The 24,967-nt window shown below is 36.8% G+C and overlaps 3 protein-coding genes, 1 long non-coding RNA gene and 1 pseudogene across 8 annotated transcripts; 4 read left to right on the top strand and 1 right to left on the bottom strand.

The window, feature by feature from the left end:
• The first annotated feature begins 785 nt into the window (after nt 1-785).
• Nucleotides 786-5,758, top strand: LOC111802780 (uncharacterized). The gene is made up of 6 exons (XM_023687256.2): nt 786-1,155; nt 2,995-3,103; nt 4,270-4,400; nt 4,492-4,563; nt 4,707-4,853; nt 5,398-5,758. The coding sequence occupies exons 1-6, from the start codon at nt 904-906 to the stop codon at nt 5,515-5,517; spliced, it is 831 nt and encodes a 276-aa protein (XP_023543024.1). The 5' UTR covers nt 786-903; the 3' UTR covers nt 5,518-5,758.
• A 1,089-nt stretch (nt 5,759-6,847) lies between these two features.
• Nucleotides 6,848-10,012, top strand: LOC111802764 (uncharacterized). Of its 3 annotated transcripts, none has more exons than XM_087126073.1 (5): nt 6,848-7,029; nt 7,720-7,849; nt 8,546-8,836; nt 9,002-9,645; nt 9,825-10,012. In XM_087126073.1, the coding sequence occupies exons 2-4, from the start codon at nt 7,736-7,738 to the stop codon at nt 9,623-9,625; spliced, it is 1,029 nt and encodes a 342-aa protein (XP_086982199.1). In that variant the 5' UTR covers nt 6,848-7,029; nt 7,720-7,735; the 3' UTR covers nt 9,626-9,645; nt 9,825-10,012. The 3 variants fall into 3 exon arrangements, with proteins under 3 accessions (XP_086982199.1, XP_023543023.2, XP_086982216.1); XM_023687255.2 differs by having other exon boundaries at nt 9,822-10,012; XM_087126090.1 differs by lacking the exons at nt 6,848-7,029; nt 9,825-10,012 and adding an exon at nt 7,097-7,332 and having other exon boundaries at nt 9,002-9,773.
• A 1,268-nt stretch (nt 10,013-11,280) lies between these two features.
• Nucleotides 11,281-12,734, top strand: LOC111780739 (uncharacterized). The gene is made up of 5 exons (XR_015421056.1): nt 11,281-11,576; nt 11,715-11,734; nt 11,832-11,859; nt 12,145-12,235; nt 12,332-12,734. It is a non-coding gene; the product is annotated as an uncharacterized LOC111780739 (long non-coding RNA).
• A 1,453-nt stretch (nt 12,735-14,187) lies between these two features.
• Nucleotides 14,188-16,626, top strand: LOC147794927 (RNA pseudouridine synthase 5-like; annotated as a pseudogene). Its single transcript, XR_015422778.1, has 6 exons — nt 14,188-14,220; nt 14,427-14,501; nt 14,788-14,855; nt 15,515-15,583; nt 15,774-15,949; nt 16,443-16,626. The product of XR_015422778.1 is annotated as an RNA pseudouridine synthase 5-like (transcript).
• Nucleotides 16,627-16,846: 220 nt separating this feature from the next.
• LOC111780724 (uncharacterized) lies at nt 16,847-23,946 on the bottom strand. 2 transcript variants are annotated; one of them, XM_023661218.2, is made up of 4 exons: nt 23,081-23,946; nt 21,787-22,629; nt 19,629-20,699; nt 16,847-19,120 (listed from the first exon to the last, which is right to left on the bottom strand). In XM_023661218.2, exons 1-4 carry the CDS (start codon nt 23,241-23,243, stop codon nt 17,070-17,072), a joined length of 4,128 nt encoding a protein of 1,375 aa, XP_023516986.2. In that variant the 5' UTR covers nt 23,244-23,946; the 3' UTR covers nt 16,847-17,069. The 2 variants fall into 2 exon arrangements, with proteins under 2 accessions (XP_023516986.2, XP_023516976.2); XM_023661208.2 differs by having other exon boundaries at nt 16,847-19,123; nt 23,081-23,943.
• Between the last annotated feature and the right edge of the window lie 1,021 nt (nt 23,947-24,967).

Raw genomic sequence — 24,967 nt, 5'->3', positions numbered from 1 at the left:
TCAAGGCTTTTAATTAGCAAATTATCCGATTAAGACTTTTAGACGTTGGACCCACTTTTCTAATTCTAGGATAATGAAAGGATAAATGAGACTTGCAAATTTGACTCTAGTGCCATTTCTTATATGGAATATAGAAGCGGTGTCAAGATATCGACATTCATTCGTTGTTTTCAATATACTTCCTTATAAGCTGATTTACTAACCGATTTTATAACTATTCGATTTTTGAAAATTGTACTCGTTTTTTCGTCCTTTCCCTAAATCAGTTTCATCTTTTATTTAAAAAAAAACATATAAAATTTTAGAAACAAAAATTTGAAAATTAGGTCTTATTTAGGAAGGTATATGACACGATAATAGGCCTAAAGCCACATATTTTAAATTTACAAACATAATTAAAATATATAATCTTAAGAAATTAAACTCATAATTAATAATATATTATTTAATATGCAAAAAAAAAAAAAAGGCACATATTTAAAATTGTAAACATAATTAAAAATATATAATCTTAATAAATTAAACTCATAATTAATAATATATATTATTTAATATGCAAAAAAAAAAAAAAAAAGCCACATTTTTTAAATTTGAAACATAATTAAAAATACATAATCTTAAGAAATTAAACTCATAATTAATAATATATATTTAAAAAAAAAATAATAAAAATAAAAAAAAAAAAAAAAAAAAAAGAAGCCAGGTGTGGCATATTGAGGTGGACCCCACTCTCCGGGCTTCCGGCATTGCAATTCGTCCATATAATCCAAATCTTGGAACCGAGGTTAGTTACGGAAAATGCCTTTCTAACCAAAACCGTTTGTCCCATTTCCTTTCAATTTTTTTCACTTCCGTAGACGTATCATTGCTTTCCTTCTTCTTCTTCCTGCTCTCTCTTCTGCAATGGACGGCGACGACAAACCCATCGACCGTGGCAGTTCCAGAAAACTCCACAGCAATAGCAGTACCGTCGCCGGAACCGACTTTTTGGAGACGAACAAGGCGGACAGAGCAATGTGGCTCTTGAAATGCCCGCAAGTTGTAACTCGCGCCCTTTCCAATTCGCCGGATGATCCTTCTCGTCCGGTCGCTAAGGTCATTGTTTCTGTTGATCCTCTGCAGTCGAATGACGACGATGATTCTTCATCTACTGAGGTATATAATGTCATCTTGCTATGGCGTTTTTGGTTTTGGATTGGGGGCTCTCTGCTTACTGTATTGTGTGATTTCCTGCGTTTCTTACTTTCTTTTGCATGTTTTCCATTTTAGATTGCCTTGTTCATTGCTTCTTGTTTTCATACTGTCTTTATCTTAGGGCTTTCTGTTTGCTTCTGTGCATGCATTTGCCGTTCTTTTAGTTTATAATTTCTTTTCATTGATTACTCAGTTTAATCTTTTTGTTCCTTCCTTATTTCACTGATTACGGAAACTTTTATTCTTTGTTAAAGTTTCATTGCCGTGTGGTTAGCCTAAATTGCTTTCTCACTGTTGCGTTCTCGTGATGCTTTCTGTGAATGGGGTCCTTCTGGTTTACATGCTTCGTTTCTTAACAATCATATGTATTTAATTTGGACTGCGATTTTTAGAGCACAGGGGATCAGGAATTTATGGAGATTGGTAAAAATAAAGTAATTTAGTGGTAGTGTTTTATCACTTTCTACTGACTAAAGGATTTGTACAGGATGTTGTTGGTTATCACTGTTGGTCCCCATTTTCTCGTGTTTAACCCGCCCTGAGCCCATGACTGAATGGTTTGGGTCCATGCTTTCCGTCACAAATCTTCCTTGTCTTTTCTTCCATATTTTTTTTGGCCACACTTTGATGTCTATAGTGCCTGGTGATGAGGCAAAGGGTCCAATGTGTTTCCAAATTAAAAACTTCAAATGTTTCCCGACACCGACCTTGTATTCCTAAAGTTATTTGTTGACTAATAAAAAATTGTGACTTTTTTATTCAAATTCAACTTTATGTAAGTTCTACAAGTTTTCTCACAACCAGATGTTATAGGCTCATGTGATTGTCCCATAAACTTAGTTGAGATGTTTGTAAGAAGACACGGTTGTTGTGAAATGCTAAGAAAAAAATATCTTGAATGAGTAACAATAGAATCTTTAGATTGTGAAATGCTATATGTTCCCAAACTATGTCACTGTTTAGAATTTATTTAGAGCTTTGAATTGGTGAGAGAATTTTTTGCTGTTGATCTCTGGTTTATTAGCGTGTTAGATAAGAAGATGCTCTGTGTAATTGTTGTGACTTGTACATGGTTTTAGTTAAAAATTACTAGACCTTTGGTTTGGCCATGTGCAAGGAGGCTCAGGTACCTTTTAGTAAGAAAATAGTTTTTTTCATCACAATTTGACTAAGTTTACCATAATACTATGACAGATTACCTATTTGTAATGCTAGCCATGTCATGTTTATGACTTTCTCTTTGCTTTTAAATTATTTTCTTGCAAGGCACATTTCCAAGATAGTTCTTAGTTATTTCTCCTTTAATAAATTGTGGAGTTATTTGTCATAGAAGATGAATACTTTATCCATGAAGTGAAAACTAATCCATATGTTGCTGAGAGCGCCTTTCAGGGCTTTGGCCTTCCAATTGTGATACAATCTTTTACTACAATTATCTCTAAAGAATGTTTACTCACAGCTCCTGTAATGGTTCTATTATTATTATTATTTTTTAATAACTCAAGCACACCAAGGTACAACCTATAGAAACAATCTTATTCCAATAAGGTCGTCGTAATGGTTCTATTATTCGTCCTAACAGACTGTTGATTTACTTACCTTTTTAACCCTTCTTGTAGATTTTCTGATTTGTAAATGCAAGAAACTTTATCTGTTATTTCAAAGTTGGGCTTAAGTTTTTTTTCTCAAGCAAGGGTACTTACACTGGTTATTAGTTATACTAGAAGTGAAATTAGAGATGAATTATATCAGCATCTGTTTGCTTTATTTCTTCAGCTTACAATGCCTCTATGATTTTAGTTTACCATGGAATTGGCTGACACCGACTCTGGAAAAGCATTAAGAGCCTACTCATTGAATATGTCCACAGATTTCATTCCGATGTCTGTATTTTCTGAGTCAGCACAAGGTTGGTTTATGTCGCTCTGGCCTGCTTATTAAAAACTGACCGATGAATATGATGCCTTCAAATGTTTACTTGTCAGTTGGATGAACTATTACTCTGATTTTGATATGAGATTCAATTGATATAATTTGTTCTACTGTTATTGGCATCTTCATTAATCTTGGATGTGAATATCTATTTTTATTTACTTTGACTATATGTGTGCCAGTAATTATTTTCAAAATTGTCTATTCAATATTAATTTTATGGTAGTAAACATCATGAGTTTGATAGTCAACAATGGTTGAATTGTTGCTATTATCTCTTTCAAATATATTTTAATTAGGAAGCTTTATGAAATTCCTAGGTTTGGGCATGAGAGATATCTTAATACGCTTCTTGCTGGTTATTTATATAGTGTGGCCATTGTTCAAAAAGAAAAAGAAAAGTTCACAATGTGGGAGTTAGTATGAGAGACAGTTTCTTTAGATGAATCTGACTACAACAAGTTCATTAGGCTTCTGTTGTACTTCCCAATTAGGTGAGATGAAGCTTGTTTGCTTATATTTCCCTCCAAGTTCTATCCCTTTGTGTCCTTTCTCTCATCAATCCTCTTTAATTCCTTTTCTGTCCAACATCTGGTGTATTGAGATGGGGTAGTTGATCTCGATGCACATATTTTATCTGATGAAAACTAAAACATGTTTTCAGCAGTAAGAGATGGAGTAAATGATCTCAAAGCACTTGTTGATCAAATTCTGCAGAAAAGATTTGTCTTTGCATACGAACAGGGTTCTTAAGTATTTTCTGTCTTGACATTTATATGTTCGTTCCAGCTTTTTACATTGAGATTCTGTAATGTTAGCAGAGGAGATTTACATTGATTGAGTTATAGTATAGAGAACTTCTATTCAAATTTCCACCATCTTGATCTTTATCTTCAAATTTCTGCTTATTTACTGGACAAACAAATAAAACTGATAAGTTCTGTGTGCTATAGAGACTTCAAGAAATCTAGAGCAGCTATAACTTCTATTTTCATCTTGAAATATTGAAATTCTCTGTGTTAAAGACTTTCAGAAATTTAGAGCAGCTATAACTTTTTTTTATTCTTTGAACTTATTCAACATTATTTTAGATCATTACTACAGAATATCTGCCTTATGGTATCAATTCTTCTTTCAATTTAGGGAAGTTTACTGTTGAAGGAAAAATACTGAACAAATTTGACATGAAGCCGCATGATCAAAATCTTGATAGTTACGGGAAACTCTGTCGTGAAAGAACTCACAAGTCTATGACCAAAAGCAGACAGATTCAGGTCTCCTTTGTAACTTTCTATGCAACGTACTTGGGTGTTTGGTTATTTCTTTTATGATCTTCTGGTTCAAATTTCCAAACATTCCATACAGGTGATTGATCATGTCACAGGAGGACATATGAGGCCAATGCCAGGGATGGACGTGTTGTCGTTTGGAGCTGCAGTACTTATACTACTTTCTTTTCTACATTGTTATTCTCATTGTCAAGTTCAACTATATCTATCTAACCTCATAGTCAGGCGGAAGCTTGTTCAAATGCTTCCAAGAATTATTTTTTACTATTTGTGTGAACAAATGTGGTACAGGAGAAGAAGAAGGTGGTGAGCAAGGGATCGGAAAATAAGAGGCTGAGGAAGGAGCGTGGCGAATTGGAGAAGATCATTTTTAGGCTCTTTGAAAGACAGCCATATTGGACCTCAAAACAATTGATTCAAGAGACCGATCAACCTGAAGTAAGCTTTATCTTGAATTTGCACACCCATCTAATACTAAGTTTGCACCTATAGTTTATCACCTGGTTTTTACCTCATCGAAATGAATCATTTGTTTTTTTCCTTGTGCATCATTTCAGAGCATGTTTATAAATATACTTTAATCTGTGAACAATCGATTTAGAGACAACCATATTGGACATAAGACAACCAATATGATAATTTGTCAACTACAAGTTCATTTTTAGTCTCTTTGAAAGACAACCATATTGGACATCAAAACAGTTGTTTCGAGAGACCGATCGACCTGAAATAAGATTTATCTTGAATTGGCACACATGATGAATGCTAATTTTGCACGTTTAGTTTATCATCTGACTTAGAGACAACCATATTGGACATAAGACAACCAATATGATAATTTGTCAACTACAAGTTCATTTTTAGTCTCTTTGAAAGACAACCATATTGGACATCAAAACCGTTGACTCGAGAGACCGACCAACCTGAAATAAGATTTATCTTGAATTGGCACACCTCACGAATGCTCATCTGATTTTTGCAGCAATATATGAAAGAAATCCTTAAAGATCTCTGTGTCTACAACAACAAGGGTGTTCACCAAGGAACATATGAGCTGAAGCCAGAGTACAAGGAAACATGTGAGGAAACGAAACCGCGATAGGTCGGTTGGTTCAATGATTTTGGTATTTGACTGTCCATTTAGTGCAAGATTTGTGTGTTTTCCTTGGTGTTTCTTTTAGTATAGTATAGGATAGGCTTTTAGGTGATTATTTCGTATTGTCGAATTTGTAGAACTCATTAGTGTAAGCACTGGAGTTTTGTAGAGATGTGAATCCATCCATCATCGGTTTCCTGGTTGCTTTCATTTGTACATAGTGATGCCAGTTAGTTGCTTTTGATCACAGCTTTTGTTAAAAACTTCTCTTGTTATTTGTAAGTATTGATTGGATTCAGTTTCTTCTTAAACTTGAACTCATAGGATTTCATCTTATTTCTATTTACTTTCTTTTTTATAAAAAATTATTTTGAAATCAAATTCAAATCTCGAAAACCGACATGTCGTTTTTTAAAGAAAAATAATTTTGAATTTCAAGTATAAATATGGTTTAACATTGTTTGATTATTATTATTTTTAACCACACTTAATTGCCCATTTCAGTATAATTTTGTAGATAAAACATTAAATTATACTAAAAATTTAATGATCTTTAAATTATTGGACTAATGATCTAGATTCAACTATACTTTAAAAAAGAAAATTAGAAATTATTTATTATCTATCACTGTTATAGATTATAGTCGATTTGTGCATAACGTTATTATATAATAAATATTGAATTATTTTTATTTTGAATAAAAAAAAAAGTAAAGGTAAAGGAAGAGAATTAAAAAAAAGGAAGAAAAAAATCTTTAAAGTTGAGAGATAATAGGAAAGTAAATGAGAGGGAGGAATAATTAATAAATTAAATTAAATTAAACAAAAAGGAAGTGAAACAGATTAAAGTCAGCATTCCCTTATTTACTTCTCCCTTTTGAATTCAAATAAATAAATAAAAATAAAGATATTATTTTTATTCTATTTTAGTCTTTATATTTTCAATAAATTTTAATATATTTTAGTCTTTTTATTTTCAAATTATTTTAAATTAATTTAAAGTTAGTAAAAAATTAATGTGGAGTGTTTTCTTTCATATAATAGAAAAAACAATAATTAACCTAATAATAATAATTGAGAGGGAGACCAGGGGGGAGTACTTCCAAGTTCAGGCTGGGCAGAGGAAGAGTTGCATTTAAAGCGCGTGAAGCGCGTGGCGCGTGGGCCCACAATGAGGGAACCTAAAGCCCATTTCGGCAGCAAGAAAAAAACAAAGGAGGCAGCTGCAAAGCGTTGACCAAAATTAGGTCGCGGACGCCCGCCATACGCCACGCCTCTTTCCCAAAATTTCCCTATTAAAATTACCAATTTCTCCCTCCCTCTTTCACAACTCCAACCAAGGCGTGTGTCTTGCACGGCGTCGTTTCATCTCTCTCTCTCTCTCCGCTCTGTTCTGCAACAAAAACAAAAAAGAAAAATCGAAAGCATTTCTCTTTTCTACTCCATCTCTGCCTTCACCTACCTATTATCCCTTCTCCGATCGTCTCCTCTTCCTCTCTCTCTCTCTCTGATCTTCAGGTACGATTCTGCATTCCTTTTTCTTCTGTTGTTTCCGATCTGACTTTGTACCGTGTTTTTAATTTCTGTTTTTAATTGCGTTCTCAATTTTGTTCGTTTCTTTTTTGTTGTAATTGTTGGTGTTTTTGTGCGATCTGACTTGCTAGACGTACATCTGCTTCTTACGAGCTCAATACATTCGAATTGTTTCGGATTTGTGTTTTAGTTTTGTATTTTCAGGATCCGTTAGCTATGGATTCAGTTCAGAGTTGGTTGTTGTGGAATTTTTTCGCATATAGCCTTAATTGAATGACAATTTTGCTCGTAAGTGTTGATCGAGTTGATTGAATAAACAACCGGTTTTGTTAGTTGTGTCTTGAATTGCTTGCATATACTTGTTTTCAACTACTGCGTGTTGTTGCATCTCCTGAATATTGAAGTGGTTTTAGTGATTAGGGCCTCTAGATGAATTGGGAAGATTCTTTTAGGAGAAAAGCTAATTCCTAGTTCATTTTACTTTGGTTGACTTTTCTTCGTGAAAATTGGCTTTAAGCAGTCGTGTGGTTTTGGGGCTCTTATGCTTGAATTGAAAAGAAAAACCTTCATGCTATGGATATTGTTTCTTTGTGTACTCTTCTTCTCTCTATATATATATGTACAGATTTTGTGGTAAAAAACTTATGGTGACTATTCCATCTTTGAGTATTTTAGGTTATTGAAGGTAGAAATGGATAATTTCCTTGGAGGCTTTACAGAGGATATCCAAAGATGTCCATTCTTGAGGAATATTAATGAGCCGACTCATTTCTCATTTTCCTCGTCCATGGCATTCCCCATGCCTGTAAGTTTTTTCTTTCTATAATTTTATGTTTGAATTTGTACAAATGAATTAATTCAACTCGTTTTGTCCTATAAATTACAACATTGGTCAATGTTCAACTATGGAAAACACTTGAATATCAGACATGCATCTGTATTTCCCTAAAATTATACTAAGGGTTCAACGTAATAGGAATGAATTAATAGTCTTCCTGTCAAAGTTATTCAGTGTTCCATTATTTTCATAACTATTTATAATACTCTACATATATAAATATATAAATATTAGTTTTACAAAACTTGACACATGTAAATATTAGTTCTTGTTATATATAAATCATTTCTTATAGTTTAGTGTTGCCAGCCCAAGCACTACTTATTTTAGTGTATATGGTATATGTATACCTTTTTCAGTTTCTTGCTAGTATGACTTGATAGATGAATAAGTGGATACTTTCTTATCTCTGGTGACATGGCTGAGGTGAATTAAATGCACTTTTTGTACCTCTGTTAGTTATCCTCTTATTGTGTTGTTATAACTATTAGCAGTTCGCTCCCGGATTCGAGTGTTATCTTTAGTTCTTCAATAAATCTTACAATCTTCAATGTAGGCTGTTGTTGGGTCTCCCTTGATGTTCTTGTAACTCAGTTTTGCATATAATTCTGACATTTTTCTGATTTCTAGTTAATCTAATAACTGCTTCTCCACTTTTTATAGGTGCGTGGAGCTAAAGGGCCAATTTTTGAAGATGGTCCCAATTTTGATATGGCATTTAGGCTTTTCCATGGTCGAGATGGAGTGGTTCCACTCTCTGGAAGATCTATGCATCCAGAGAGTGTAGAACTCAAACCAGCCCCATCGCAGTTCAATCCTTTAGCTGCAAAAGCTGCCACTATTAGTCTCTCTTCCTTCGGACCTGGAGGTCCCTTCAGCTTTGATTCATTTTCAGACAAGTGGAAAAATCAGAAAAAGAAATTTGAATCATCCAAGAAAGAGTCTTCTTCAAAGGTGATCAATTGTTAATCTTTGATGGGTTATATCTATTGAGTACTTTAGCTGCTAGGTGAAAAATGATGGAATTCATATGCTAGCGAATATTGTGATCGGAATGGGTGAAAATCTATAGGATCTATGTGATCTTTTCTCTTGACTTATCATTATGTTCATTTTCAGGGTGGAAATTCACATGAAGCTGTGGGTAATGAGTGGCTGCAAATGGGGAACTGCCCAATTGCGAAGTCGTACCGTGCTGTTAGCAATGTCATACCACTTGTTGCGAAAGCTCTTCAGCCCCCACCAGGCATGAAATTTAGATGTCCACCAGCCGTAGTTGCAGCCAGAGCAGCATTAGCAAAGACTGCATTTGCAAAGAATCTCCGCCCCCAACCGTTGCCAGCAAAAGTACTCGCAATCGGTCTACTCGGCATGGCAGCAAATGTACCTTTAGGAATATGGAGAGAACACACTGAAAAATTCTCACCCTCTTGGTTTGCTGCCGTTCATGCAGCTGTTCCATTTATAGCTATGCTGAGGAAATCCATCTTAATGCCGAAGTCAGCAATGGCATTTACAATTGCAGCATCAGTCTTAGGCCAGGTTATCGGCTCAAGGGCAGAGCGATTCCGACTCAAGGCAGTAGCTTCGGAAAAACTAACCCTCCAAGATTCAATCGGCAAATCGACCCCTTTTCCCGTAGTTACTGTGAAAAACAGTCATTGTGGCGACATCGAGAGCTGGAATCCAGTTACCACTCTTCAGGTAGCAGGTCCTCCAACACCAACCAACATACCCTGCTGATCTCTCCTTCACCATTTATTGTGAGTGTTCTTCTCTGTATCCTATTGTGTTTAATTCTCCATTATACACCAGTTTGTTCATTTGGCAGTATTTGACAGTTCAAAGTATAAATTGATGAAATAAAAAGTGTCTTTGTGTGTGTATTAAATCCTGGTGGGAATGTTGTTCAATTTTGCTTTGTCATATTTTGGCTCAGAAGGAAGGTGATGAGAAACACGACGTATTATAGAGGAAAGATGGTGAAATGTGAGGAGATGGGAGACTTTGTCATGAATTGAATTCAATATTGTCGGCTAAATCAATCACTATTTTAGTTGGCCCATGAATTGAATTCCAAAAGTGTTCATGGAAAACTCATGGCAAATGGAGCACAATTTCTGTTTTGCATGTCTGATCTTGAATTGGCGTTTATGACGTTTTCTCCCTTGGCCGAGTCAAGTTGACTTGTTTCCTTCTCGTTATTTTTTCACTTACTTTTTAGTTAGTTGGCTAACCAAAAGATGATTATCGGTTCAAGGACGCATGGTAACCTCTATTTTGAAAATCTCGAGCCTATGTTCGAGTTGCAAGTACTACGATACTGAAGTAACTCACGACCATAAACTTGTGTGTTAATTTATTTCGGATACTCACGGCAATAATCTAAGTTCTGTGCTAGTAGATATTGTCATTTTTACACTTTCTCTTCCGGACTTTTCCTCATAGATTTTCACACCCTTATGAGGAATTCATTCTTCTCTCAAATCAATGTGGGATCTTACAGTCACGACTATTAATATACATACAAGTTCACGACTATTAATATACATGCAAGTAACACATGATTCAATCGGATAAAATATCAATAATCTCTTCCAATTTTTCCTTTTCCAAAAATTCTAATAGTCTTTTAAAGCATATTTAAAAAGTGGATAACCATACAGATAAAAATAATATTTATAGATTTAATTTCTAGAAGCTAAAAATGTTACCGGGACAATAGATACCCAGTTTTGAATAATGTGTTATTCAATTTATTATTGAGCATATTGCATTTTTTATTAACTTGTAATATTAATTCCAATTTTGCCCCTATATGTTTTAATACATAATCATCATCAACCAAGGCTTATTAGATTAAAGTGTTGGTACATAAATAACAAAATAAAAATAAATATATTTTGGGAGATACATAGAAGCCCATTATCACGTTATTTAATTGAGTTTTTATAATTTTAAAAGAAATTTGTTATTAAAATTCGGTCAAATTTCGTAAATCATTATATACACTGATTAATTAGTGTGTGTATATGTATATATATATAACAATAAAAGCTAATCTTTTTCATTTGGGTTATTGTGTTAGTCTCTTATGCTATGGTTTGGCCAAGTAAAAATTAGTAGAAATTGGTGGATACTGGTGGGGTAAAAAATTGTTACAATTGGTAAAATTTAATCAAATTTAGATTGAAAAGAAAAAAAAAAAAAACTATATAAATTTAACATTCAAGACTATAACAGTCAACTTCTAATTTTTAAGATAAAATTAAATTAAATTTAAATCAGATTAATATATATATTTCTTTTTTTAATTTTAGTTAAGCAACATTTATAACGAGGATTCGCATCTGACCTCTCTCTCTCTCTCTCTATATATATATATTTCTCGTTGTGTATATAAATGTAACGATTTTTACCGATTTGACCGAGTCAAGAGATTGTTGAACTTACTTTTCCCTCTTACTCTCCTCTTCAAGACAACGCTACTTCCCGCTCGTGATTCTGCACTGAATTCCTGCATTTCAAGGACCAGTGGCGCGGAATGCATTGCTGGCCAAATTTGTTTCTCGATTTCCTCATTCAAGATCAATCCGTATAATGCTCGGAAGGTTCTTTCAGGTTATCGGAATTCCATGGCCAGATCTCAACGACGGCTTGTTCTACAACGATGTCATTAAGCCCTCCGACTCCGGTTCTCTTTATTTCCGTTCAACTTCGCTTTTCACAGAAGCCATTTCGATTTCATGTTTAGTGATCGCTTCTTCTTTTCGTGATAACTTGTCAGGAAAGTCTTTGATCGAGCTTTATTTTTTTTTTTTGCAAATATAAGATATCGGCTCCACTGGAGGGGTAGGCCTACTCAGACTTTGTCTAGATTATCGGATTTTCTCGTGTTTGATATTTCTGATCGTTAATGAAACTTGTTTTGCATCGATTACTGTTGCAGCTGGTTGCAGCGAATTCAGAACGAACAGGTTCGGTGGTCTTTAATTTAGGAAATTTATGACAGTTGTGAAAGAGAGTGCACTGCTGCACATTATTTGGAACTTGTGTTCGTGCTTGTTTATTTCATTATATTTTATTTTTTTGAAGATGTTTTGAAACAAAATCAATGTGGAAAGTGTAGATAGATCGATGGTCAGGTTGTCACAAACAGTTCTCAGATTATTCACACCGGTCTCTTTACCCCCGATTTTATTAGTTTGTTCAAAAGCTTGCATGATAGCTTGAGTTGTTTTCATATATTACAAGCTTTATAGGATTTGTTCAAAAGTTGTCTATCGTCGGCTGCCATGGAAAGAATCAGATACTCCATATTTGCTCGAGATTTTATACGAAGACGTCGAAACGGTAAATGCATTTTAACTGGTATTTTTTACCCTTTTAATCTGTGTTATGGGTTGCTTCCAATTCCCTTGAAGTTGTGAGCTACCAACTATTTTTCAGATTGCATTAAGTAAGCCGTCTTGCTTGCAAGTATTACCTGGCGGTGTTTCCCAGCAATGCACAGTTTTGACGCAGCTTCAATGATGGTCAAGGAAGCAGAGTCCCCCCGACTGAGAAGGGTTGCATCCTGACCCTGTTCATCGCCTGTGAAAGGGGAACTTCAGGTTAGGTGACATAAACCCGACGCTGGATGAGATTTCCATGAATATGCGGAAGCTTTATTGTAATGTATTGTCATCGTTGGATATCTGATTGCTTGTTTGCCTATAATCCAGTGTCAAATGAAAATCGTTGAAATCCCAATTTACTAGTTTATATGCATAAGGTAGTTGTGATTAATGTTGAAATGAAACAAATAATTGAGACTGCAATGGAATGTTGAAGATGTGGTATTAGTCACGAATTTAGAGTGCCTCTTTTAACTTTAGATGTTTCCTTTTCCCATGTGGTCTGCTATTTCGGTAAGAATGTTTCTAGCCTCCTAGAATTGTTAAAGAGTATAGAAACATCATCAGTTCATAAGCCTGCTGCTCTGATGCTGGGGAGGGTATCAACGTTATGAAGCCTTGAGGTTATTTCTGTATTTCTACCTCATTTCCTGGTCTAATGAAGCACTATTGCCTAACAATTAGTTATTTTACTGCTTCTGCTACTCTCCATTTGATAAAGTTGTATAGAAACAGAATACACTCGTCCTGCATTGTCCTTTAACAAGATACCCTTTTCCGTTTGTCCTGGACTATTGTCCACTCTTTGGCACAAGGAATTTCCTCCTTTTCGTAATTCACAAACCAACTATTTAGGAATTGTATTTCATGTTTGTGTTTAAAATGCCTCACCAGTCACCCTTATGCTTCATACACAGTTTGCTGCATATTTTGCTGATGGAACATTTTGCGTTGGCAGAAACAGTTAGGCAATATAATTTTTTGTAAATTTCTCGTCTTGTCTCTGCATGTTATATATATTCAGAGAATGATTATTTTGTTTGTAGTTTCTATAAGCTGCAGACTTTATTGTCTACAGCCATTTCTAACTAGCCGTCCTGGTTCAACAGATTTAATTTTCACCGTGGTTGAAATCTGTCAAAGTTTTTATTTGCTTGTCTATGCTACTTTGAGTTTTATTCTTATGATACTTAGGTTATGTAATTTAGCTTTAACTTTTTGTTACTACTTCTTCTTTATTTTAGAATATAACATGAAGATTCTTCTCAAACATCTGTTAGATGCACATGCACCAGCCAGGGGGAAGGAGGCTTTGGATCCTGATATTTAGCATATTGCTAAATCACCTAAATAATGATTCAGGACCGCTTGTCTTGCAAACCTAGAAAGATTGATGAATGTGAAATCTGTCTGGTAAACAAATAACAGGCAACAGGCCTCCCCCACCCAGTGTCAGTATCCTGATTTTTGGTAGTAAAGGAAAACAAGAATGAATAAATAATATGAGGAAATGGCTGGTGACGAAGCAATCATAGATAAAAGGGATAGGTGAGTAATTATTTCAGTCAAGTCCAAAAAAATGCTAGAGAAAGTGCGTCATCTTCTAGGCAAGTATTAGAAACTCATACATTGGTGGGGGAAAGCTCTTTCCAAGGGAAACAAGCAGATCCAGTTATTAAATCGATAAATTTGAACGTATCTGCATGTTTTCATTTTTAAACTTCTGGCTGTTATAGTTGCTAATTTTAGAATATAAGTTGCTAGTTTTCAGAAGTTATCTAGCAAAAAATACATTAATACTAGAAAAATGTGATGTAAACATTCTAGAACATCTGAACATATAATATCTTCGTCTTTCTTACTGTTTTTTCTTGTCTAAACTATGCAAGGTACAAAGAGGAATTTTAAAAACTTGTAACTTGAATAATTCAAGATGATGAGGTACATCTATTATGACATTTCTGGTTATGGTTAACCTTTTTCATTTCATCCCTTAAACTAGTTTACTGTTCTGAGAGTAATATTAATCCTGCAGTGTTACTTGTTAGATGATATTTGTCGGAAATTCTATTAGCAAGGGTCATTTTTTTCTTTTTTTTTTTTTTCTGTTAATTGCATATAAATGATTAAGAGCGCTTTCTTTGTAGGTGAGCATTGACCTGCTAATTGGATGGATGCAATACCTGAGGTTGCTCAGGGCCTGTACGTTGCTACTTCCTCAGGTTTTTGCTCGCATCTTATATGCTGATTCAATAAAAATCATGTTCTCTGGAGAGGACAGTGTTGCTACCATAAAAATGTACATGATAGGGAAAGCAAAAGTCTCTTAAGTTGTTGGCTAAGAAAGTGGAGTGTCATTATTCATGGATTTCTAGATAAATTTTATATGGCCATCACGATCATGATCCTGTTCATGTTTACTTCCATTGTCTATCTTACCGTGTTTCAATAGTTACTAGTTTCAATATTCAATCATGTTTACTTTTTTTGAATTTATAACTTGAGCAGGGAAACCAGCTTTCAGAAAAGTCAATGTTCTTGAGATAGACGAACGAGGAGAACACACTTTGGTCCAGGTATCTCCTTTTGTTGGAAGAACCTCCTGAATACAGTTCTCTGTACATGCTTTTCTATTTAAAAGGATTTTTCTGCTGTTATTCACATTTTTGTTAGTTTTCACTGTCACCGAAGTATATGAGTTTCTTTCACTTTTAAGTATATCCTAAGCATGGGTATACCTTTTGCTAACCCTCACCACGCGTGTTCTGTGAAATAGTTAAGCGGATGTACCTCTCCTTTTATCATTGCTCCTCTACTGATTCCTTTGAAATAGGTCACAGAGGACTTCTTCTGTTTGTTGAGTTGCAATTACATGCCCAAGAGACTTCTGATTGGTAAAGAAAGAGGGAGGGCTTATTCCATTAGGCTTAAAAGGCACCTTATGTATTTACACGTACTGCAACGACCAAACTTTTACAATCTTCGCATCTGCATTTTCTGCTTATACGTAAAACTACAAATTAATTTTCTGGTGCGATGGGCTTTACTGCCAAGGTCTCAATTTCTTCACTATTTTCATACACTAAATATTGATTGGCATGTTATCGATTATTTTTGGAAGCCATTTAAATAGAGTTTGCAGCTGGTCTGATAGTGGAAATATTCTTGATAAAGAGAGTGAACTGTGCAATGCACCACAATTCAAAGGGTTTAAATTTCGTCATATATTTTACAGGTGGAAATTCAATCTGGGTGACCCCGCCAAATCCGTGTCCATCTTTCTTCAATAGGCATCCTCTATTGGGTAATGCTTCTTTAAAGTTGATCAATTCTTTTAACTTTAAATGTTTTGGGGGTTCTCATTGCTTGTTTTGTAGATGAACTTTTTTCTAACAACCATTAGTTGACTTGCGTATTTGTGAGCTCGCAATTTCATCGACTGTGCTGAAAATGCGTTGCTCAAAGAAAAAGAAAAAACTGTCTTTTCCTCTTAGGTGATCCTCTCTATGTTGCTGTCCCCATCTTGAATTTGATTCCCCTTTCTTCTTGCAAAGAAACCATGCACATTCTGTCCAGAAGTTACCAAAAGGCTATGAAACCTGTGCCTGGAGACTATAGCTACTGCTTGCACGCACATCAATTGGTCCTTTATCACCCAAGAACCAATGAGGTAAGCTTTGAATTCAGTATATAACATAAGTGTCATACTTCCGTTTTCTTGTCCAGATGCTTGTGTCCATTGAGAATAATAGAGATGCAAAAATTCAATGGGATGAGTGCATTTATATTTTTTTGAACAACGCCCATGTTGGCAGTCAAGTAACATTATAGAAGGCTAGACTCTACTGGGTTATATATGCCTTCACATATGATGCAATTTCATTAGATAACTCTGTTGCATTTGTATGCGTATGGGAAGACAATATTTTCATGGTTGGCGCGCATTGGTCTTGTCCAATCATCTCGTGTTAACCTATTCCTATGGAAGCATTCATGATATTTTATATGGCTTCCCCCTTTAAATAAACGTCTCAATTTGTTGAGTTGGCACATGAAGCATTTTATGTGAAGTAGCTTCCTAGTGCTTAATTTCTTGTATTTGTTTTAAACTTGTTTCTTTCATGTATGACTAAAAAGGGACTTTCTCTTGTTCTTGTTGAAAGGTTGTCAAAATCGTTGAGCCACTTCCTCCGGAAGGGGCTGAAGATGCCAGAAATGGAGTGGATGAATAAAGCATAGCATGGATGTCAAAAAGATTGGTCCTATTCTCTTATCCTTATACTTTAATTACACAAGCATATCTTTTCGTCTACGTTTTTTTTTTTTTTTTTTTTCTTTAATGAAAGATATTAAAAGATAGGTTCTAGAAACAATTTAAAAGATAAGATCCATACATCCTCTTATAGGCCCCATCAGATCTGCCAACCAGATGTGCTATTTGCGTATGGCACTATTAGCCTCTTCTGCCTGAAACATTTAGGAAGATCAAATTCCAAATGAACAGAAATCAAATGGCGATTCCCAACAGCTCCCTAAGTGTTGACTGGAATTGAAATTTATGTTAAACTGAAGAAAAATAATTTTGAAGCATTACTCTTTCTTTTTCCTCCTACAAAGACGGCAATAAGAACCGTCAAATTCTGCTATCATTCATTGACATCAACGAAACTATGATACATGGGTTGCAGCAAAAGAAACCAATTGCTGCTAAGAGAGTGCCTCTGTTGAAAGGCTCTCTCTAAACATAAATCTGCTACCAGCTAATTCTCTCTTCCTAGGAGCCACCATCCTCAAGCCTTATTGCAATGCAATTTAGCATCTAGTGCATCATCATCATCATCATTACAAATCTCTCCTACAATAATTCCTCCAACTACCTCCTGAGCCACCTTACTACTATTTACCTCCGACATCTGGGAATCACAATTTGATTTCTGTTCATTGAGAATGGGCTGCTGCTGCTGCTGCTCTATAGGGGAGGTAGATTTAGAGAAATTATCAAATGTAGGATATCTGGACAGTAGGGTAGTGGGATCGGGCAGTGATGAAAGCCCGTTGCGCATTTGGGTTCCATCCCAAATTCCGTAACTTCTTGAGGGAACATCCTCTTGACCTGAAGAGCTTTTACGACTGAACTTGGCAGTACTCAGATTTCCATGGCTACTTGCTTTCAATCTGCGCTTGAACTTGTTGTGCTGCGTTCGGTTCCCATTAGAACTTGAACTTGGCACAGATGAGGAATGGGTAAGAATCTGACCAAATAGTTTCACGTCACCATTTATAGACAATTGTTCAGAATCAGACAAACTGCGTGAACGCACTCTGACATGTAGACGCCCTTGTTCATCTTTAGGAACTGAGGTGACATGAGAATTTAAGGGCGCTAAAGAGCTATCAGCTGTGTGAACTGGGGCTTTCGCACCTTGACCAGTGCTAGTATCCATATTTCCCCTCTTTGTTTCGGCATCCAAACCATTTCCAACTGATACTGTGACCCGAGAAGAATTTCCTTGTTCCTTCGCAGTTTCATCAGACACGACTGCATGATTGTGTAGCGAGCGATTCTTATCGTTGGCAGAATTCACAGACTGGCAGTCCTCGTCCAAAGCTGAATGAGAGCTATCCTTCCTATGACAGACATCAGACACCATGGCATCTACAGCTGTATTACTATGAATATTAATCTCTTTAACTTCCTGATGTGTAGATTGTGGATTCATGGACTCCAATTCCCCACCATTTCCAACCCCTTCGCAAGGAAAGGCATTTCTGTCCACACCTGCTTCACCGCAACATCCATTAGCATTGCAGTCTCTTCCATTTGCTGGCATTTTCTTTGCAGAGCATATCAAATCCAAACCAAGGCACTTCCGTGCTTTACTGAAGAAGACCTTGCACTGGTCCATGGATTTCGATCCTACATGGGTAGAGATCATTGAGAAATTCTTCCCATAAACTGTCACTGCTTCTATGAAAAGAGACTTCTCCCCATCTGTCCAATAAGAAGGATCCATTTCTCCACAACTTTCGTCCGAACAAACCTCATCGTCAACAGACTGCAGAAGGTTGGCTGTCATACGCCGTCTTAATATGGTTGTAGCACCCTTTTTGCACTTCAAATCCTGAGAACCATCTCTTCTGTGGAAATTACCAGTGATACATGATGACCCCATGGCTTCTGAAGACAGGGAACCACAGATACCTGCTAAAACATCAGCAGCAACCTTTTCTCTTTCATTCCCAAAACTATGAAAACTTTTGGCCCTTTCTGATAGATTATCATCGAATTGAGTCGTGTAACATGCAGTTCTTCCACCCGACCTGCTGCTAGAATACTTATGAGCACAAGCTGTCATTGCTGAAGCAGCGCCCAAAATGTCGAGAGAAGCAGCATTTGTTTCTGGATTCCATTTCTTCCCTGTTGTCATCAAATAGTTACCAGTGGAGGACTTTGCTTTCTTCCCAAACTCCAGCTTCTTAGTTTTCTCAAAGCAATCGGATTTGTGATTTTTGTAGTAGAACTCAATACAGTCTGCCGTTGTCTTATGATCAAGAAAGGAAGCAATTTTTCCAAAGTCCTTCCCGAAATATTCTAACTTCTCCATGAAAACATCTTTCTCTTCTGAGGTCCATGGGTTAATCATCATCCTTTCCTTCTCAACCGCACACGGATCCTCAACTAATCCATTATTAGAGATGAACCTTGATGCCATCTTATCCTTCTTGTCTAGAATTAATGTGGGCATCTTCAACGCCTTCCGATACTGCTTAGTCTGGGGATTAGAAAGCTGCTTGCTCACGTGCTTCAGAATCTCCGTGTTAGAAACGGGGTTCAGATTTCCTGCTGCAAGGCCAGTTTAAAGTTTAAAATGATAGTATCAATTGTATCACATTAAGAGATTCTCCACATATGTACGCTTCCTGATTTAAAGAGGGAAAAAGTTCACATGAGGCAAACTAAAGAAGTAAAGGGGAGCATCAACAAAATTAGTCCACAGAGAGTACCATTGCTGCTGAGACGAAATATCAAAAAAAGATGCAAAAAGCTCAGAGAAACCTATCGACTTCGAACCACAGACAATAAACTGAACTAGCATTTGAGAACAAATGTGGACAGTCAACATTAAGATCAGTCGGTGGAAGGGGTTTCGTCCAAGCATTTCATATGGGTTCAATCTTTGTGGTAGAGACACCAAAATAAACACAGATACGAAGTTTATGTCTTAGAACACCAGTTAAGTTTCATAAATGCAAACTGATACCATTGCTGATAAAAGAAGCAAGTCAATAGACCAAACCCTGTTTAAAATATTCATGAATGAAAGGACATAGATTAGATCTCTCCTTACCAGGTGAAGGCATACGGAATCGGATGGAAGATCGGTTCTTCTGGTAAGCACTGTAATTTGTCCACAAACTCAACTGATATTTTTTCTGAGATTTTGTACGTAGGTTTCTTACAGGAGGCACATGCAAACTCTCCTTCCACAAGGACTGGTAGGCTCTAAACTTAAGTGCAATTACTCTTTCCTTAAATCTTAATAACTTCTTTCTCTTTGCAAATCTCTCTTTCATTGAACATTGATTCTGTGAGCAGGCATTTGTGCTCCAAATATCGATCTTCCGTTCATTGGCAGGCAACAGCCTGATCAAAGCTTCAGAAGCCTCACGTGCAGATTTTTTGTTGGACGCCAGAATTAAATCAAACACGTTATCTCCTCCCTCATCAGCATATTCATAAATGTCACTAGAAATGGGCTCTAATGCGAGACCTTCACTCTTTATAAGCATGTTATTGTCAACCGAGGCCACAACATTATCTTCAACACTGCAACCAGTAAGTGTTAGCTTCTCTTTCATGATGACAGATTCCTTCGCATCCGACTGATCATTTTCCTTGACATCAGCATGCACTTCTTCCGAGTCACTTGTAGAATGTGGCATCGTTATTGAATTATTATTTGTGGAAGTAACAACTGGCAGGGTAGCAACTGGCGGGATCATATCAGTGACATTACTGTGCTCTTCAAAGCATTTATCTCCCACCGGCAAAGAACTGGATGCCAAGGGGAAAGAAGAAAAGTAACCCTTACTTCCAGATCTCAACCCCTTCAGCTCATTTTCAAGTAAATCAATTTCAGTCTCGGTCATCTCCAACACTTTAGAAATTTCCTTTTTATATGCAAGCAACTTACTCAAGGCAGTGAAACTCACAACACGGGAGTCCACTGAAGTTGAATCAGTAGATTGCAGCAGTTGACTGAGAGGAGAACCCAAATTAGGTATCGAAAAACGATCCAACTTCTCTAAATTAGAAGCAGGTGAACCCTCATACTGATTCTGAAAACCAGAACCAGGTGAACCAAAGTTATTGACATCATTATCACTTGATGCCTTTCCAGATGATTTTTCATCCCCACCTGCACAGTGAAACACAGATGTAGGAGTTTGATTTCAGTAAACTGCAAACACATTTCACTTGATGATAGCAATAAAGACAACAGACTGGAGTGATCACAACATGGCAGTATTAAAAGCACCAATTTTTTCGAAGTGAAATCCTTCTCTCTAAGATACCTTAGCCACATCGGACAATTCTGAGAACAGCCCACAATGTAAGATGTATACCATTTATGGATATTAGAAACAAGCATTAGGCCGAACATATCAGAACCCAAGGGCAAACTAGCCCCGACCAGTCTCTCCTCTCTCTCTCTCTCTTTCTCTCTCTCCCTGAAAAGTCCTGATATTTCTACTCTCTTATTAATCTGCTAGGCTTCCCCATCATGCTGATGAGCACCCCCACCGCTGCTTGGGGATTAAGGTAGGCAATCATTAGAAGGAATTGTCAAACGTCAAATTATTGGTTATCCTTCCGAAAAGCATCGTCTTCCTGACTTTTATCTGTCTCAAGACATGCCTGTTTCCTCTTTTATTACTCTGTCCCTTATAGTTTGTTAGCATCATCTTCCTCATTTATAGTCTTCTCTATCCTTGGGCATCCTCATGTCATCATAAAATGAGAACTTTTTTGTAAACCTTCTCCTCATTTTTTATCCTACTTCATCTATGAATGTCTTTCTTATCTCTCTCTTCCTCACTAGAAATAACCTAAGATATTCTTTTTCAACTTCTGGTACTTGAAGTTGACATAAACGCGATCATGATTTCCTACACGTTATAGCCTCCTCTGCCATGTTCATATGCTGATTTTATTAAACTATAACATCTAGTTACTGATTACCATGCTTTTTCCTAAATTTATGACTTCTCACAACCACGGGAATAGTCAATGTACCTTTGTCATTTTGTTAATTTTTTTATGTACTTTTGTTCTAGCTTGGCTGAACTTCTGATTGAGACTATTTTATGTTCAATATAGATACATTAAACACTTGATAAATGCCAGTACTGCAAACAGTTGAATGTGTTATCACTTGATAAATGCCACATGAATTGGATATTTTCCCCACAGTAACAAAAATACAAAAGGGCGCTGGTGTGTACCTGGAGAGGAACCACAAATGACGGAAGAAGGGGTCGCAGGTGAGGTACAATCGAAAAATCCTGAACCTCTAGGACCTTTGTCAATCAAGCTAGAATTCAGAGACTGGGTAGCTTCTGCATTAACAATTGTAAAGACAGTACCATCAGGAATTTCGACCTTCTTTTTCTCATACTTGGCAAGTCCCTCACCCCATCCTAGTCGCGGCTTCTTCTTGGCATTTGCCTCGTCACATGGGAGAGAAGACCTTGCGCACTCAGCATGATCAGCTGAAGGAGACAGATTCTGCAATGCATTTTGCAACACGGTCTCAGACTTTGTATCATTAGAATCTAAAGCATCAATGCCCTTTGTGCTACTGGAATGGCCTGATGTTGAAGTGCGTGAAGACAAGCCACCAGAGCGTGTCCATTTAAGAGGCTTCCACCCTGAGGAACTCACCGAGTAGTCCCGATCACGTCTCTGGTTTGTGCCTAACCCATTGAAATCGTCGATCTTATCATGCTGGCCTTTTACCTTATCTCTTGGGTTCACAAAGTCAGAATGAGAATGAGAGGGATATATCAGCATATCATGAACTGACCTCTGATCATAATTTAGATCATGCTGCAGCCTACCACCATTGTTCGTAGACCCATTACTTGTTGCCCAGGAATGACTTTTCCAATCTCTTTGACTAAAAGACCTACTTTCCCTACTATTCCTAGCATACTTCCCATGGCCATGCGAAATAGAAGGCCTGCTACTGACATTTTCCAGAATCTTGTTATTGAATGACATGGAAGGCCCATATCCATGACCACAGTCGTCAGAGAACACATGCCAGCCACCCTGCCTACCGTGACCTTCAAAAATATTTCAAAAAAGAAGAAGAAAATACAAAAGAAAACACAATCAATACAAGCAGAGGGCCTAAAATGAGGCAAAAAGTTGAAAACAAAATTATCTGAGCAGTTTCTGCAGCCAAATTTAGAATTCTAGTTGAGACTAATACAGGCGATAGACCTTTGGATCTGACCATCGACGACTATTATATGATGAACACTTTATAAATCATGATATTTATCTGATAAATCCTCCGTCGACTAGATCTATCAGGAAGAAAGAATCCAGAATTTACCGAAGGGACAGAAATAACACTTCACTTTGGTTTCAATTAAGCAAAATAATAGTATATGATTAGAACTACGAGTCTCCATGAAGAGCCCGACATGGAAAGAGATGTAGATTCTTGACTCTTCCAAACCTAAAAAACTAAAGGAAATCAGAAAGGAAAGCAACGAGTGTATAGCTCACCTGGCGGTCTACGAAAATCGCCTGATCCCCACCTACTAAACTCACCGGATCCGTGACTGGATGAGTCTCTCCATCTAGGTACAGGTCCGAGGAACTCTGACCTCTCGTGTTTCCTCTCCTTGAAGAAATCTTTCCGATCCCAGGGCAATGGTTCAGGCGGCATGAAAATGAGGCCAGTAGCATGGGCACCCTCAAAAAAACAACCGTTTTCAACGCACAACACACGGTGCGCGCCGAATAGCACCGCCGGAAATCAATTCGACTACTTTCGCAACCATATCAAACAAGAAGCCTCACGAACATATCTTATTCACAATAAAGATCCTAAATACCATATCCAGCCAAGGCAAACGCTAAAGAAGAAACAAAAACCACTCGAGAAATCGATCGCTGTTCCTTTTTCTCACTGAACGTGTAACATCGAGAATACGCCGGAATATGTGGCAGCACGACGAGCTACACGGATAACTCCGTGCCAAATCTTGAACAGAAACCACCAAAACGATGAAGAAAAATGGAATCAAAACCAATACAAGCGTACGTGATGATAAAGACTGAAACGGCTGAATCAAAGGGTTTGGAATCAGATGGAACCGACAATGCCGATTGAAAAGCTCTGCGCTATCACATGCAAAACCTCAATCTCACTCCGAGTTCACAATCTCCGCCCTTCGTATCTCTCTCTCTCTCTCTCTCTCTCTCTCGTCTTGGCTGGCGGAAAAATTTTGCCTCCGGAGCGAGAAAGTGAGAAATTGAACCGATGAGGGACGAAAGAGAACCCTGACAGAGAAGGGAAAGGGAGGGGGGAGGGAGATCGGTTCTCCGGATTTCAAAACCACTCTCATCCTCATTCAATTATTTCCTTTCGCGTCCGCTAATTTTCGTATTTCTTTCTTTTGTTTCCTAATTTCTTCTCAATTTTTTTTCTTTTACTTCGGCGCCCTCTTTGTGCTCTCTTAATTATTTCTAAAGTTTCGCCTGCTTTTAGAGCATAATTACGGAACTGGCCCCATTGTCCTTCTACTGAAATTACCGTACTACCCTTGTCTCTATTTAATCGACCAGACTTCCGTGTTGGTGCCTGGTGCCGTCGCTCTGGTCAATTTTTTTCCTGTTACTTAGAATTTTACAAAGTTTCATTTTTCTTAATACATGCATATATACATATACATACACATATATATACATATATATATATATACATATACATACATACGCACATATATATACCTCTTCATCATATACTATGCAGAGTCTCTAAGTTAATCAACAACATAGGATTAATTATCCGACATTATTTGTTGTATCTCCTTCCGACTCTACACCAATTCTGACTGCATCACAGTGTGTAAACCTCTCTCTATCATACACGTTTTAAAAATTGTGAGGTTGATGATGATAAGTAATTGACCAAATAAACCGGACAATATTTGCTAGCGGTGGGCTTAGACTGTTACAAATGGTATCAAAACTAGACACAAGACGGTATGTTAGCGAGGACACTGGGCCTCCAAGGGGTGAATTGTGAGATCTCACATTATTTAGAGACAGTAATGAAGCATTTCTTATAAGGGTGTAGAAACCTCTTCTTAGTAGATGCGTTTTCAAAATCTTGAGTGGAAGCCCGAAAGGAAAAACCAAATATGACAATATCTGCTAGCATAGATTTGGGCTATTACAGATGATATCAAAGCCAGACACGGGACAGTGTGCCAACAAGGATGTTAGGCCCCAAGGATGGTGGATTGTGAGATCGGACATCGGTTAAAGCGATGAACGAAACATTCATATAAAGGCGTGGAGTAGACGCGTTTTTAAAAACCTTGAGGGAAATCTAAAAATATAGCTCAGAGAGAATACTATTTGCTAGAGGTGGGTTTGGATTGT

Source organism: Cucurbita pepo, chromosome 1 (genome assembly GCF_057944985.1).
Source record: "Cucurbita pepo subsp. pepo isolate OVF chromosome 1, ASM5794498v1, whole genome shotgun sequence".
Lineage (NCBI taxonomy): Eukaryota > Viridiplantae > Streptophyta > Magnoliopsida > Cucurbitales > Cucurbitaceae > Cucurbita > Cucurbita pepo.
The sequence above is the reverse complement of the archived record's forward strand: the minus strand, read 5'-3'. Positions and strand labels throughout refer to the sequence as shown.

Excerpts from the sequence above, each read along its gene's own strand:
- LOC111802780 (XM_023687256.2), top strand. The coding sequence starts at position 904 with ATGGACGGCGACGACAAACCCATCGACCGTGGCAGTTCCAGAAAACTC. Across the intron at positions 3,104-4,269 it reads ATTTTCTGAGTCAGCACAAG|GGAAGTTTACTGTTGAAGGA; the intron begins GTTGGTTTATGT and ends CTTTCAATTTAG. Across the intron at positions 4,854-5,397 it reads AAGAGACCGATCAACCTGAA|CAATATATGAAAGAAATCCT; the intron begins GTAAGCTTTATC and ends TGATTTTTGCAG.
- LOC111802764 (XM_087126073.1), top strand. The coding sequence starts at position 7,736 with ATGGATAATTTCCTTGGAGGCTTTACAGAGGATATCCAAAGATGTCCA. Across the intron at positions 7,850-8,545 it reads CCATGGCATTCCCCATGCCT|GTGCGTGGAGCTAAAGGGCC; the intron begins GTAAGTTTTTTC and ends CACTTTTTATAG. Across the intron at positions 8,837-9,001 it reads AGAAAGAGTCTTCTTCAAAG|GGTGGAAATTCACATGAAGC; the intron begins GTGATCAATTGT and ends GTTCATTTTCAG.
- LOC111780724 (XM_023661208.2), bottom strand. The coding sequence starts at position 23,243 with ATGCCGCCTGAACCATTGCCCTGGGATCGGAAAGATTTCTTCAAGGAG. Across the intron at positions 22,630-23,080 it reads CGATTTTCGTAGACCGCCAG|GTCACGGTAGGCAGGGTGGC; the intron begins GTGAGCTATACA and ends ATATTTTTGAAG. Across the intron at positions 20,700-21,786 it reads CATTTGTGGTTCCTCTCCAG|GTGGGGATGAAAAATCATCT; the intron begins GTACACACCAGC and ends TTCACTGTGCAG.